This window comes from Mustela nigripes, chromosome 12 (assembly GCF_022355385.1).
Source record: "Mustela nigripes isolate SB6536 chromosome 12, MUSNIG.SB6536, whole genome shotgun sequence".
In the NCBI taxonomy this organism is placed as follows: domain Eukaryota; kingdom Metazoa; phylum Chordata; class Mammalia; order Carnivora; family Mustelidae; genus Mustela; species Mustela nigripes.
This window is the reverse complement of record NC_081568.1, coordinates 103,165,438-103,180,693: the sequence shown is the minus strand read 5'-3', so window position 1 is coordinate 103,180,693 and position 15,256 is coordinate 103,165,438. Positions and strand designations below refer to the sequence as shown.

The following is a 15,256-nucleotide window of genomic DNA, read 5'->3' as shown; positions in this document are numbered from 1 at the left end:
GAAGAGTAAAATACCTAGGAATAAATTTAACTTAGGAAATGAAAGACCTTTACACTGAAAACTGTAAGACACTGATTAAAGAAACTGAAGACGCATAAAACTGAAAACACAAATAAATGGCAAGATACATCATACTTGTAGACTGGAAAAATATTGTTAAAATGTCCACACTCCTCAAAGCAATCTACAGATTCAAAAAAATCCCTATCAAAGTTCCAATGGTATTTTCCACAGAAATAGAACAATCCTAAAATTTGTATGGAACTACAAAAGACCTTAGCAATTTTGAGAAAGAAGGACCAAACTGGAGGCATCACAATTCCTGATTTCAAACTATTATTACAAAGCTACAGTAATCAAAACAGTATGGCCATAGCATACAAACACAAGATTAATTAATACAAGATTAATTTGACAGAAACACAGATCAACTGAACAGAACAGAGAGCCCCAAAACAAACCCATATATATTTGGTCAATTAATGTACCACACAAAGGAGCCAAATATATACAATGGAGTGTAAGAGTCTCTTCAATAAATTCTATTGGGAAAACTGGACAGCCACAAGCAAAAGAATAGAAATTAGACCACTATCTTACATCATACACAAAAACTAACTGACAATGGATTTAAGACTTGAATGAAACACCTGAAACCATACAACTCATAGAAGAAAATACAAGTGGTAAGCCCCCTGACATCATTCTTGGCACTATTTTGATCTGACGCTGAAAGCAAAAGTGACAAAAGCAAAAACCAACAAGTGGGACTACAACAAATAAAAAACTTTGGCTTAGGGTGCCTGGGTGGCTCAGTGGGTTAAAGCCTCTGCCTTCGGCTCAGGTCATGATCTTGGGGTTGTGGACTTGAGCCCTGAGTCAGACTCTGAGCTCAGCAGAGAATCTGCAGAAGACTCTCTCCCTCGGCACCTCCTGTTCACACTTAAGCTCACTCTAATAAATCTTAGAAATAAAAAGGAAAAAAAAAAAAAAGAAAAAAAACCACAGAGAAATAAAGTAAAATATATTTAAAAAGTAGAACTTATTGATCCAAAAGGCAAAGAAAGAAAAAGGTATATAACCGGTATGTTTTATGCAGTAAGTAGTACATATAAATAGAAGGCAGAACTCTGGGAAACAGTGTGGAGTTTCCTCAGAAAGTTGTAAAGAGAGCCACCATACAAGCCAGCAATTGCACTACTGGGTATTTACCCCAAGGATACAAATGTGGTGATCCAAAGGGGCACCTGTACCCCAATGTTTACAGCAGCAATGTCAACAACAGCCAAAGCAGGGAAAGAGCCCAGATGTCCATCAACAGATGAATGGGTAAAGAAGATGTAGTATACATACAACGGAATACTATGCAGCCATCAAAAAAAAATCTTGCCATTTGCAATGATGTGGATGGTACTAGAGGGTATTAGGCTATGCAAAATAAATCAATCGGAGAAAGACAACTATCATGTGATCTCAGTCATATGTGGAATTTAAGAAACAAAACAGAAGATCATAGGGGAAGAGAGGGAAAAATAAAACAAAACCAAACCAGAGGGGGAGATGAACCATAAGAGATACTTAATCCTAGGAAACAAACCAAGGGACGCCAGAGCAGATGGGGGGATGGGATAACTGGGTGATAGGCATTAAGGAGGGTACATGATATAATGATATACATGATATAATATAAGATTGATGAATCATTGACCTCTACCTCTAAAACCAATAATACATTATATGTTAATTAACTTAAATTTAAAAAATAAATTCAGTAACAAAAAAAATTAAGGTACCCTCTGGATGATTCAAGAAAAGGGGCACTAAGAAATTTTCTGGGGTGATGGTAATACTGCATTATATATTGATAGATTTTGTAAATTTAGATTTTACACACACACAAAAAAACCACACAAGAACAAATCAAAACTGTAAACAAATACTGAGCTCTAGTTACTGATGTCAATTTACCTTATAAAGCATCTATATGTTAGGGATAGAATTTAGACAGTGTATATATGGTGTTCTATGTTAAATTCTTTCAACTTTGCTATTTTTGAAATTTTTCATAATTAAATATAAGAATTATTTCTCTTCAAAAAAAAATAGAAGGCAGATATAAATCCATATAAATAAGTAGTTATATTAAATAGAGACAAAAAACCTCCAATTAAAAGGCTAGATTAACATACTGGGTTTTTTAGTGTTTATTTTTATCTCCCAACACAAGGATATACATACACCCTAGCATAAATTATGATTTCCTCTAGCTCAGATTGAGGCACCAGAGAACAATGAACTAAAAGCAGCAAAAGATGATTTATAACAAGTAACATTTTAATGGACTAAAAGTAAATAACAAAATCTAACACAAAAACAAATCATTAATTCCAGCTATCATTGACAACCTATAAAATATAGTATTTGCATATATTATCTCTAATCCTTTTATCAACTCTGCAAATATTATCCCCTATTTACATTCAACATACTGAGGCAGTAGTTTTGTTCTGCATTTTCCTAGGAGCTCAACACTTTTAAGCAGAGAAGCCAGGATTCTTACCCGTTTTCAGTCTATTTCCAATAAACACTGCCTCAATAATAATGACTTAATATCTTAAAGTATTTACATAATGCTTAGTCATTTGCGGAAGCACAAAATTAAGATCAAAGTTATAATCTCTTTAAAATATGTAAGTGACAACATAACAAGTGCAGACTTAATTTTGACAGCTATTAAACTTAACTTTTAAAAACACATATATCTGAAACTTCTCTACATGGTCCTTCAGATTCTGGTGGAGGGATAACATTATGAAGGACAAAGTCCTTTATATAAGTATAACAGTAAAACCAGTTTCTTGGTGGAAAACTAAGATAACTCATACAGAACAGTATTTTACACAGTTTGAAAAACATCTTTTTTTTTTTATAAATGCATGCATTTTTTTTTAAAGATTTTATTTATTTATTTGACACACAGAGAGAGAAATCACAAGTAGGCAGAGAGGCAGGCAGAGAAAGAGGGGGAAGCAGGCTCTCCGCTGAGCAGAGAGCCCGATGCGGGACTTGATCCCAGGACCCTGAGATCATGACCTGAGTTGAATGCAGAAGCTTTAACCCACTGAGCCACACAGGTGCCCCAACAAATAACTAGTTTATTCTAAAACAATCCAGCCAAGTTTTTCTTACTACTTACCATTCTTTTTCTTTTCTTTTCTTTTCTTTTTTTTTGGTTGAGGGAGTGGGAGGGTAGAGGGAGAAGGAGAGAGAAAATTTCAAGGAAGCTCCCTAACCACTGTGTGAGCTGTGAGCTGGAGGCAGGTCTTGATCTCACAACCCTGAGATCATGATCTGAGCCAAAATTAAGAGTCAGACGCTTAAACAACTGAGCCACCCAGGTGCACCTTATTGCTTACTAGTCTTTTCTTCACTTCTTGGGGGTTTACCTGGAGAAATAAAATTCAGGAGATATTTAAATAATCTTATGGCAGAAAAGCCAAATACACCATTAGCCAGAGAAGAATAAAACATGAAAACTGTGAGGGGCACCTAGGTGGCTACTTCTCTCCCTCTGCTTGTGCGCAAGGGGGCACCTGGGTAGCTCAGTGGGTTAAAGCCACTGCCTTCAGCTCAGGTCATGATCCCAGTGTCCTGAGATCGAGCCCCACATCGGGCTCTCTGCTCCATGTGGAGCCTGCTTCCTCCTCTCTCTCTGCCTGCCTCTCTGCCTACTTGTGATCTCTGCCTGTCAAATGAATAAAATCTCTCGCTGTGTCTCTATCAAATAAATATTTTTAAAATTAATAGATTGGGGCGCCTGGGTGGCTCAGTGGGTTGGGCTGCTGCCTTCGGCTCGGGTCATGATCTCAGGGTCCTGGGATCGAGCCCTGCATTGGGCTCTCTGCTCCGCAGGGAGCCTGCTTCCCTCTCTCTCTCTCTCTCTCTCTCTCTCTCTCTGCCTGCCTCTCTGCCTACTTGTGATCTCTGTCTGTCAAATAAATAAATAAAATCTTTAAAAAAAAATTAAAAATAAAATAAAATTAATAGATAAGTAAGGTAATCTTAAAACAAGAAAACCTGAAACTTTTAAAAAGCATACTAGCTTCACGCCAGAATCTGATTTATGAAAACTAAATATCTACTTTAAAAAGCAACTTCTCTCAGAAAACCTGTGAACCTGGCCTAAAAAGGTTTTAGCTACCCATTTTCTACTGACTTAAATAGTATGCTCAGATGCTTGTTTTCATCTCTTTATTTTATTTATTTGACAGACAAAGATCACAGGTAGGCAGAGAGGTAGGCAGAGAGAGGAAGGGAAGCAGGCTCCCTGCTGAGCAGAGAGCCCGATGTGGGGCTGGATCCCAGGACTCTGGGATCACGATCTGAGTGAAAGGCAGAGGCTTTAACCCACTGAGCTACCCAAGCGCCCCAAATGTTTGTTTTCATTTCTTAATCACCAGTCTTGAAACAAAATATGAAACACTTGCAAATCCTGACTCTGCCCTTTCTCAAAGGCAGTAATCCCTATCAAAACTGATCTAAAATAAAGCATTTATGTGAATAAGGCTATTTAAAGCCCTATATTTAATATCAAGAATCACACCCACTGTATCTGTGTTTGAGATTTTCACATTTAAAGGAAAAAGCTGTCATCAATACAGGTTTAACAAACTACCAGATACAGCGGGAAAGACAGGCTCAGAAACATGTGGCAATGTGGATAAAAGAAATGCCAAAGTTACATACTGAGAAGGAACAGTAATGATGTAACATACTTTAATTTCAACTTTCCCCATTAAATAATATTCCTCTCAGTTCTGCTCTGAACAGGGAAACCCAGAAAATTAATCATTTGTGATAAACTCTAAAGGACTGAGATGCAGCTAAGCACTTAACCTACAGATTAATAATGACAGAAGTAAAAATGTTCGACAAAGCATTTTTATTTCAACTGGCAAAGAAAGGAAATAAAAGGAACTGAGTGACTTCAAGTAATAAAAGGCAGAAAGCTAGCTTTTTTAGTGGTTTGTTTTGGCTACATTAGTTATAGAAGGTTTAAAATCAGGTCATTAGTCTTAGATCACTGTTTTTTTAAAGATTTTATTTAATTATTTGCAGAGGGATTATGTGAGAGCAATAGAGAGTGCACACACACAGGCGCACATGCACACACACACCCCGACAAGTGGTGGAGGGGGAGGAGGAGGTACAAAGAGAGACGCAAGCTCCCCACTTAGCAGGTAGCCCAATGTGGGGCTAAATCCCAGGATCTCAAGATCATGACCTGAGCTGAGGGTAGACGCTTAACCATTTAACCAGCTGAGCCACCCAGGCACCTCCTCTCGTCACTTTTAAAGACTCAAGAACAACCCCATTTCTACCCAGCAGCATCATTACAAATATATTAGTAACAGGATAGAAGCAGACAGGCAGAAGCCAAAGCCAGATGTCAAAAAATTTAAAAACCTTGTACACCAGGCTTAGATGACAAGGAAAAGAGCACCAGTAACTGTCTTCCTAGATCATGGAAAGAATAAATAGGTCCTTTTTATTCCTCTCCATCCCACATCCAAAGGGGACACCTCTTCCCCATTCCTTGATAACTAATCTCCATATTATAATATATCCAAAGATTCTTCCCTCCTCCCATCCATTTTCTTGCCTTCATTACAATTTTAACCAATTTTGTTTTCTGTTGAATGACCACTTTTCTCCCCAAATTCCCTCATCTTTGCCCCTTTCCTTCTGGTTTTTTTTTTTTTCATCTGTTACATATCTGGGTTCCTAATTCCATGACAAAGGAATACACACTGTGATTAATCAAAGAAATTCCATGTTGAAATGGAAAAAAAACCACCTGAATGTGGACCTCTAATTTCCCCAATATAACATCTGCACAATACATACCTATTTCCTAGTAATGCTGCCCCTCACTCATGAGAGCTGAAAAAGGTTCATTACTCATATACAAGTTTACTCAAAAATAAGTTGATAAATGATCGAATATATGGACTCATAGAGAACTATTATCTAAATCAGCACCTTCCAACATTTACTTCTTAAAACAATAGTCCAACAAGGTGTTCCACAAAAAAATGGTTTCATAGTCAAATCACAAATCACATGAGGCTCTTAAAAGAATCTAAGCACTGGCGATTCACAGACCTGTACCCCTGGGGATAAAAATACATGTTTATAAAAAAATAAAAAATTTTTAAAAAAATGTAAAAAAAAATCTAAGCAATCCTGAATTGAAGAAATTTAACTTTACTGTCCAGCTTTTTCCAAACTTAAGCTAATGAGTCCCTTTTTCAGCAACATTTATTAATACCTCATAGAACACGCATTTAGGAGATATTAATCCTAACCACTGATTAAAATATATCATGCGAAATATTATTATCTTATAATCTTAATGGTTCTCAAATTCAAGACCATTTGAAGAGCCAAAAATTTACACAGAAAATAACTACCTGGCTAGGTGAGAGTGACTCACTTTAAATATCATAGCTATATTGATCTTACCTAGGTTCATTTAAGAATTAGACTGTAATCACCATTTGTGATTTTTTTGTTTGAAAGGGAAATGAAGAGCAAAATTTTCCTTAATGTCAAGTGTATCATACAAAATAGCATATTTATTCTACAAAATATTAAGATATAAGACTACTGTCATTGCTCTATTTTCATGTTTGATCCTTCTCAAGTAGGAGAAAAGAATGAGATTTTGTGACTTACAAAATCTACAAAGACATGTTACATATGAATTTATCAGAATGTATGCTACACAATAACAAAAAATTTTAGTAAAAATGTATCAATTTCCCCCTTAAGGTTAATTACCAATTATTTACTTCACAGGTTTTAAAGAGTATATTTCAAAGTACACACATTTTACCTGAAAGCTCCGTAAAGTGGTCTGTACCAACAGACAAATGAACAAGGAGTAAAAAGCAAGAACCACAGGATACTCAATCCAAAATCAACCCCTCTTGAAGCATCAACACAAAACCAAGCCAAGCATCCGAAGATATTTAGAAAGAGTGTTACAGCGTGGACTGTGGAATCAAAAAACAAAATAGAAATGTTTACATTCAAGTTATGAATTCATTCAACAAAAATTGTAAATGAAAAAATTCTTTAGAGCAAATGTATTCTACCCCTTGCTTCCAGCTAGTATCTTTCAAAAAAACATTGCTGTTTTTTACACATTTGGTTTGAAAACAGTATATACAGGAAAATGAGTCCTAACTTATGCAGTGTTTAGCGACAATCCGACAATCCGTTTGATACTCTCCTAATGGGCTATTATCAGAGAAGCAGTGCCTTAAGGGATTCCTCTTTGAGAAGAAAATACTTGATGTGGCCCCTGATTCAAGGCCCTGCCAGGGAAAAGGACCAGGACTTGGGAGGAAAAAGAGCCTATACACTGAATTACATTTTTACAGAGTAGCTGCTGACTCCTCCCAGAGTGGACTATACAAGGAGGAGAAAACTGGAGAAGTGCTCTGTGCAATCTCATTGTAACATTTTTAAGCAATTAATTAGAATCATTGAACTAAAAATACTAATACAGTAGCAATTTCAGGGACTATATATTCGATCTCTCAGGATTATTCATCCTCATAGGGTTATCATTTTTTAAAGTGCTGAGATAAATACAGTTTTTTGGTAGAGGATCAAACTTACTTTTAAAGAAAGAAAATAATGCATTTCAGCTGTTGTGGCAGAACTTTCTTTTAATTAATGCACACAGTTAATGGAAAACTCTTCATATGTTGTTAATAATTACATATCCAGAAAGACCTAAAACAAAAAATCTGAGAACCATCTAACTAGACTTTGATCCTAAAGAACTACACTTACTCATTATAATTAGTAACCTTTTTAAAAGATTTTTTAAAAATTTATTCACAGGCTGAATTAAAAGAAATAAATACTTTTCAAAAGTTAAAATAATGTTCAATTTAATACAAGAAAAATATACCAACAAATTCCTACTTGAATTAAAAATAAATGAAAAACCTAGCAAATCCAAATACAAAAATCTCAACTTACATTAGAGACTTTAAAATCTTTTCAACTGATAAAATAAAACTAGTAATTAACAAAACAAGATGAAGACATACATTATAGGGTACCTCTAAATTTCATTTAATGAGTAGCTAAATATACAAACTCTAGAGTAAGAAAAAGGGCACCAGAGGAAGAATGAAAACACCTGGGTTATAGAAATATACTATTGAGCTAATCAACCTCTACATTTCAATTTTTCAGCTATAATAATACAGGAGCTCTTCCACATTTAAAACTTCATTCCATTATATTATACATAGAAGACTCTTCCTTATTAAATTTATTTAGAATTAGGATTTCTAACTTTCACGAAAGCCAGTTTACTAATAAATTTACTCACGATCATTTGCCTCACAATAAAAGTAGTTTTTGTCAATGGCTTAAAAACAGATTTCAAAAGACCATAAAATAGAAATTATTCTTTAACATTAAATGGGATCCAACTGCCTGAAAAAGTTTATGTATTCACATTATACTTCAAACTTCAACCTTAAGAGAATTTTTAAAGGTTTATCTCCTAATTTGCCTAAGGAAAGAAAGAAAAATATGGATATGTACATTAAGGTTCATTAAAAATTCCTCCAATAATTGATAAAAATATCAATTAAATTTTGTGTAATCTATTCAAATTCCTTTCTAAATGTTGTCAAGTAACCAAAAACCATGATCAATAAGTAATTTATTTGTACCCCAAAGAAAAGTATAATGTCCGGGCCTACTTACTAAACTATCAGTCCACTTACACACAGATCTAAAAATACCCAGAAAGGCAAGGTAATGTGAAACACATGATTCTCTTTTACTAATATCAATCCCACTCCAATCTACTTGGATTGGATTCCAGGTGTACATATAACACTGAAGAAATTTTTAGGGCATTTTGTTTACATGATTTGTAAGTTGAATGACTCAACTTCACAGGAAATTTCCATTTACTTTATTAAGCATTCAGATCTATTATTAGTGGACCTAAATTTGCAATTATCACTATAATATTCTTCTTGATAAGCTCTGCATTACAACACAGACACCTAACATAAACAGATTTTAAACAGTATAATTATCTTCTTCACTAATTCATCTTTAAATGGCTTGGTTTATTTTTTAAATTCAAGAATATACTCAAAGAGGTTAAGATTCATTTGACAGTTGATAGTTATAATTGCTTCAGTTCCTTTACAGAGTAAATTATTTATTTCAAGTAAGGTATCTTTGAAAGTATATGTTCATCTTATTTGGGTTTAAAGCACAAATTACTTCTTCATTTTGGTACTCTGTAGGTTGTACAACATGGAAATCTAGACTCTGGGCTCTGGAGCCAAGTTATCCAACTCAAATCCTAATTGTTGTGTAGTCTTGAACAAGTTACTCCAATTCTCTAAGCTTTGGTTTCCGTATCTTGGGTAGTATAGTACCTGCTCATAGTGTAGTCAGGAGTTAATAACATCATGTATATAAAGTGATTAGTACTGTGCCTGGCACAAATAAATCCTCAATAAATGTTCTTTCTCATCATAATTATTACTACAGGGTGAAAGCACTCATCAACTTTGAAATCATTAACAGGTTGCACTTCCTAAAAATAACTTATTAAAACAATCTCCATTCTATGAAATTTAGAAACATCACTGAGCTAGAACTAGGATCTTACCTTATTCCCGGTAATGTTTCTTTAAATAATGAGACCTCTTTAAATACTTTAAATCTGTCAATGCAACAGGATTAAGAAAAACTGTATTCTAAAAACCTCAGAAAGTTATATATTTCTAAAACAAAACAGACCTATTTTGAAACAATTAGCAATAGTAAAGTAGCCACTCAGTTAAACTTAATTACCTTTCCCAATCAATCTTTATTTACTCAATTCCTTATAGAATTTTCTTCCAACCCCTATCTCTCCCATACAAAGCCTGTTTTTCCACTAGGTCAAAGGACTTATACCTAAAATGCTAGGCCAGGTCTGCCCATTAAGAAATAATTACTATATATATGCACATATTATATATTGATTAAATAAAATATATGGCTTTTTTACAAGTACAAATATAAAATCAAAACCTTTAGTGTTAAAAATACACAATACTACCTACACTGGAGATTTAGCAAGATACTAGATCAACAACAAAATCTCAAAGAAAACTAAGAGTTAAGAATGTACTATCCATAAGAAATCAATACTCACATTCTAAAGTAGCTTCACATATTTGAAGAATGCTCCAAATAATTTTGAGGAAAATAGTCTCATTTATTTAAGAGGGGGAAAAAAAACGGCTCCCCAAATATACAGTAACACATATAAATTTCCTCTATCAAGAACGCACACTACAAATTCTTCATTACCCAGCAGTTACGCAGGTGAGAGGTTATGACAGCTACACCTCTCCTACTAACATAATAACATTAAAAGGGGCTGAGACTATTGTTTGGAGTAAAAGTGAAAGACAGTAAGCTGGAATTCTGTGTACATAGAACAAACTGTTAAAGAGCTTTACATTTTATTTTAGTTATTACATGAGTTGTAATTATACTCAAAACAATGCAAGCACCACAGCCTAAATATATGTCCTAATGTTCTATTTAGTAAAATATCCAACATTAACTAGGTACTCCCAATAATAAAGGTACTTATCAACCACCTGAAAATAAAAAGTAAATTGTGCTCAAAGCTCTAAAAAAATTATAATACTATTTTATGGCCCTTTTAAAAAGTCATAATGCTTTAAAGAATTTTTAAACAGCCTTCATTGCATAAAAATAGAATAATTTTTTCAAAACAAATATAGCCTAGATAAAATTTTATGACTATTCCTTTTTCCTCAAAAAATACTATATATGTGACAAAGAAGTCCTTTCCTCAAGAATGCCAGTTCTCATATATGCTTTCCTCAGTTTAGATTGTCACATAGTTTAATTCTGCAAATTATGTTTCATTCTGAAAATTAAGAGCATACCAAAAAAACCCATTTGTGATACTATCCTTAATATCTGAATTCCAAAAAGGGTGGTTTTTGACAATAAAACATACACTCTGTTGAATATACAATTTATTTTATACTTACACATCCACAAGTAGTACATAATTTTTACTGTCTTCTGGAATTCTACAGGAATGTCTACAGAAAAATCCTGGTAAAAACAAGGTCCCACAGGAAAATTGCCAGGGAGAGGTGGCCAATTATTTTTTCTTCCTGCAAATTAAAAATATATATATTAGGACCAATATGGGCTATTCTTATTTTTGGTTTCATTACAAAGAACATTATTTGTTCTTTTAATAGATGTTTTATAAGTCGAATGCTGTATCTCTACATTTGTACAGCTTTGAAAGCCAAGCTCTGCATTTTTAAAAATTTTTACATGGCTGGCTCAGTCGATGCAGCATGCAACTCTTGATCTAGGGCTGTGGGTTCAAATCCTACCTTGGGTGTAGAGATTACTTAAAAAAAAAAAAAATTCCCCCAGAGTATCACTTTAGAAAACATTAGATGGTAAAATATTTTTCCAGTGTCATATAATGTTTACCAAGAACCACATACGTACAGTTGATACAAGAAGCAAAAAAAAAAAAAAGAGCATAAAGACATACCCTGTGACTCTACCCTGAAAACAGACTTATTTCTCAAAGTCCCAAGAGTCTGTCATGAGAAGTCATGCAGTTTTTAAGTATCTACAATTTCCTCTTCAGCACCTTAAATCTTTGAATATAATTCCTAGCCCAAGTGGAGAGGGAAGACCAGCTTCTGAATCTTGAGTTTTCTACTGCTAACTCCATGAAGGAACATATGATTAACTAATACCAAGAAATCAATTTGGAAATCCCAAAGTCTGAAAAATTAACACTCTAAATATCCATGTAAGAAAACCATAAAACTAGGAGAAAATATGAAACAGTCAGAAGAAGGAAGCTAAGAAATTATAACACTTCAATAAGCCTACAGGAGAAATAAATTCAAACTATCAGGAGGGAAAATGTTTCCTTATAAAGAAATGAAACTGAAAAATAGGGCTTCGGAAGCAGTGGAAGCAATAAAAACACTAAAGTTAAATAAGTCAAAACATTAAAAACAGAAGGTAAACACAATACCTAAAGGCCATTTCTCATTTTAGAAATAATATGCCACAATTTTTGAAAATTCGATTTTATATACTTTGTATAGAAGAAGAAAACTTTATAGTGGGAAAAAAAAGAATGCCTATGTCTGATTCTTCCCAACATGTCTGCGCTATTTATAATTCTTCCCAAATTTCATATTCATTTCTCATACAAGTCTCATACTATCTGGAGAAGAGCAGAGAATAGCAATGTAAGAACCGGGATCTGAAAACAGAAGTGCCTAGCCATTTATTGGCTAGGGGGCGCCGGGTACCTTAAATTCTTGAAGACTTGATAAAATCTGAAGACATCTATCTATAAAATCTGACACTTCTTCATAAATTTAAGAGTAGAAATAACAAGAGAATAACAACTATACCACCCTTCAGGGAATTATACTGACAATTAAGTGAGTTAATAGATGATAAGTACTTACATGTGTAACACACCACAAAGTCTAACTCTTAATTTCTCACTGTTTGTTACTAAAACAAACTGTTTCCTCACTGTTTGTTACTTCTAAAATATCTCCCATAGAAATAACTTCTATTAGTCAATACTAAGGACATAGGACAGATTTTATTATAGGTATTACAGAAACACTGATCTCAAATAAACCTTTAGTTTCTCCTTTTACTGATGTTGTCTCTGATGTCACAAGCCAACAAAATAGCCAAGGATGAATGCGTCCTCATGAGGCCCTAGGCTTACACATTTCTTTTAATAGTCTTTGAATATATAAATTTTATTTTTCATTTTTATTTAAATTCGCTAGCTAACATACTAGTAATACTAGTTTCAGTAGTACATTATAATGGTTCAATACTTCCATAGAATACCTGATGCTCATCACAGCAAGTGCCCTCCTTAACCCCCAGCCCCACCCACCTCCCCCTGGTAACCAGCAATTTGTTCTCTACAGTTGAGTGTTTCTTAGTTTGCCTCTCTTTTTTCCCCTCATTTCTCCCAATGATCATTGGTTTTGTTTCTTAAACTCCACAAATGAGTGAAATCATGCAGTATTTGTTGTTCTCTGACTTAGGCATACACAATCTAAGATAAGGAAAAAATAGTTCAATATATTGTTGCTGACCTAGCCCTGTCATGCCATCACTATCCTAGACAGAGTAACAATGACTTGTCTAGATCTTTAACCCCTTAGCCAGATACTGCTATCTTTCTCTAAGATACACCCTGGAAGTGGCCTTTGGTAGTCACAGTCTAAACAGATTTCATAGCAAATGATCAATTCAGTATTTATTTGATATAACTGAGAAACCCAAGGCTTCACAGAATCATGCCACACATTTTTTAATAATATTTTGACAGGTAGGTTATATTTCTGAGGACAGGGGCAGATAATTAGAAACTGGGCTGACTAAACAAAAAGAGTCAAGTTTAGGGCACACTGCCATGTACTCTTAAGGCTTCAATAGACTCAAAGAGGGCCCAAGTGCAGAATCAAAGGCTCCTGGCCAAACCCCAAAATTATCATATTCACATTCACTTTCTGTGTGATAAGGCTAACACTGTTATAATCTACCAAAAGACATGCAAATCAGCCAAGATCAGAGAGCTACAGAGTAACAAGTAGGAAATCTGCTGTCTGATCTTGCTAGAACAGGAAAAAATGGCATGGCTTTATCCATAAACCAAATGAATCAGAGCTAGCACAGGCATAATTTAAAATGTTTAAAAGTTATTTTTATTTCGAACTTCTTTGGATACTACCATGTTGACTGAGATTTTGCATTTCCCGTTCTCGACGATCTAATTCTGCAGCTTTTCTTTCTAGTTCTTCTTGGCGCTTAAGAAGCTCAGCTTGGGCCAAAGCATGTTCCTTAAACAAACAAAATACCAATGAATGAATAGGTTGTCAGAGTTGGAAAATCCTATATGACTATGCTATCTACCCTACCTCTTCCTCTACAATGCCAGAAACTTTGTTTATTTATTTTTTAGTCATCTCCACACCTAATGTGGGGTTTGAACTATGACCCTAAGATCATACAATGTCAGAATCTCCATTCAAATGCTCTTCCAAATTACAGGAATTCAGGGGCGCCTGAGAGGTCACTATCACCAGGCTCCCTGCTCAGTGGGGAGCCTGCTTCTTCCTCTCCTCCCTGATCATGCTCTCTATCTCTATCACTATCTCTGTCTCTCACTGTCAAATAAACATATAAAATCTTTAAAAATTTATATAGGAATTCACTCAAGGTTAGAGTTTCAGAAGATATTATGGAGCTATTTGACTGATTTTGGCTTTTTGGTTATGAAAACTGTCAGTGAGAATACTGGGCACATTTAAAATAGGACAAAATTCTCTCAGTAAGAGTAGTCAGAGTCCTATTTGGGAAAATAAAATTAAGGTGACTCTTGTGCTAAATGAGAATGAGGAACAAAGGGAACAATTGAAGCAAAACAGACAAAGGGAGAAAATGACCACTGAATTGCCTCTCAAGAATTGGTTTGGGGGCGCCTGGGTGGCTCAGTCATTAAGCATCTGCCTTCAGCCCAGGTCATGATCCTAGGGTCCTGCAATCGAGCCCCACATCCAGCTTTCTGCTTGGCGGGAAACCTGCTTCTCCCTCTCCCACTCCCCATGCTTGTGTTCCCTTTCTCTGTCTTTCTCTGTCAAATAAATAAATAAATCTTTTTTAAAAATTGGTTTGAATGGTACCTAGGTTTCCAATGCGAGAATATACAGTATCTTCTATTTTAGAAGATAATGAGATGAAAGAAGAATACGATTAAGAAATTCTGGTTTGTAATTTCATCTGCCTTTATGTAATACAAGGCATCCTAATCATCTCCTTTATTCTCATATTTTTACCACCTGCTACTTCCTACCATAGTCCTTTGCTTAGCCACTACAACCCTTTTCCAATGGTTTCTATTGGTATTATCATAGCATCGTGCACTAAAGAGTGAAACCAACAAAAGGCAACAAAAATTTCAGAAAACAAATTGTTCAAGAGCATAAGTGAATTGAAAAACTGTTAATAACAGAATAAATATTATAAGCTGAAAAAGAACTATGTTAATAGAGTTGAAAACTAGCTAACTCAGACTCAAAAGTAAGTT

At 34.6% G+C, this 15,256-nt stretch overlaps 1 protein-coding gene across 1 annotated transcript in view; it reads right to left on the bottom strand.

Annotated features, from left to right (window-relative positions):
- SCAMP1 (secretory carrier membrane protein 1) overlaps positions 1-15,256 on the bottom strand; it is a 122,539-nt gene that overhangs the window by 53,182 nt on the left and 54,101 nt on the right. The window contains exons 4-6 of the mRNA XM_059418121.1: positions 13,901-14,009; positions 11,136-11,264; positions 6,899-7,058 (exon numbers count right to left, since the gene is read on the bottom strand). Coding sequence (XP_059274104.1) covers positions 6,899-7,058; positions 11,136-11,264; positions 13,901-14,009 — 398 coding nt within the window. The remainder of the gene's footprint in view (positions 1-6,898; positions 7,059-11,135; positions 11,265-13,900; positions 14,010-15,256) is intronic.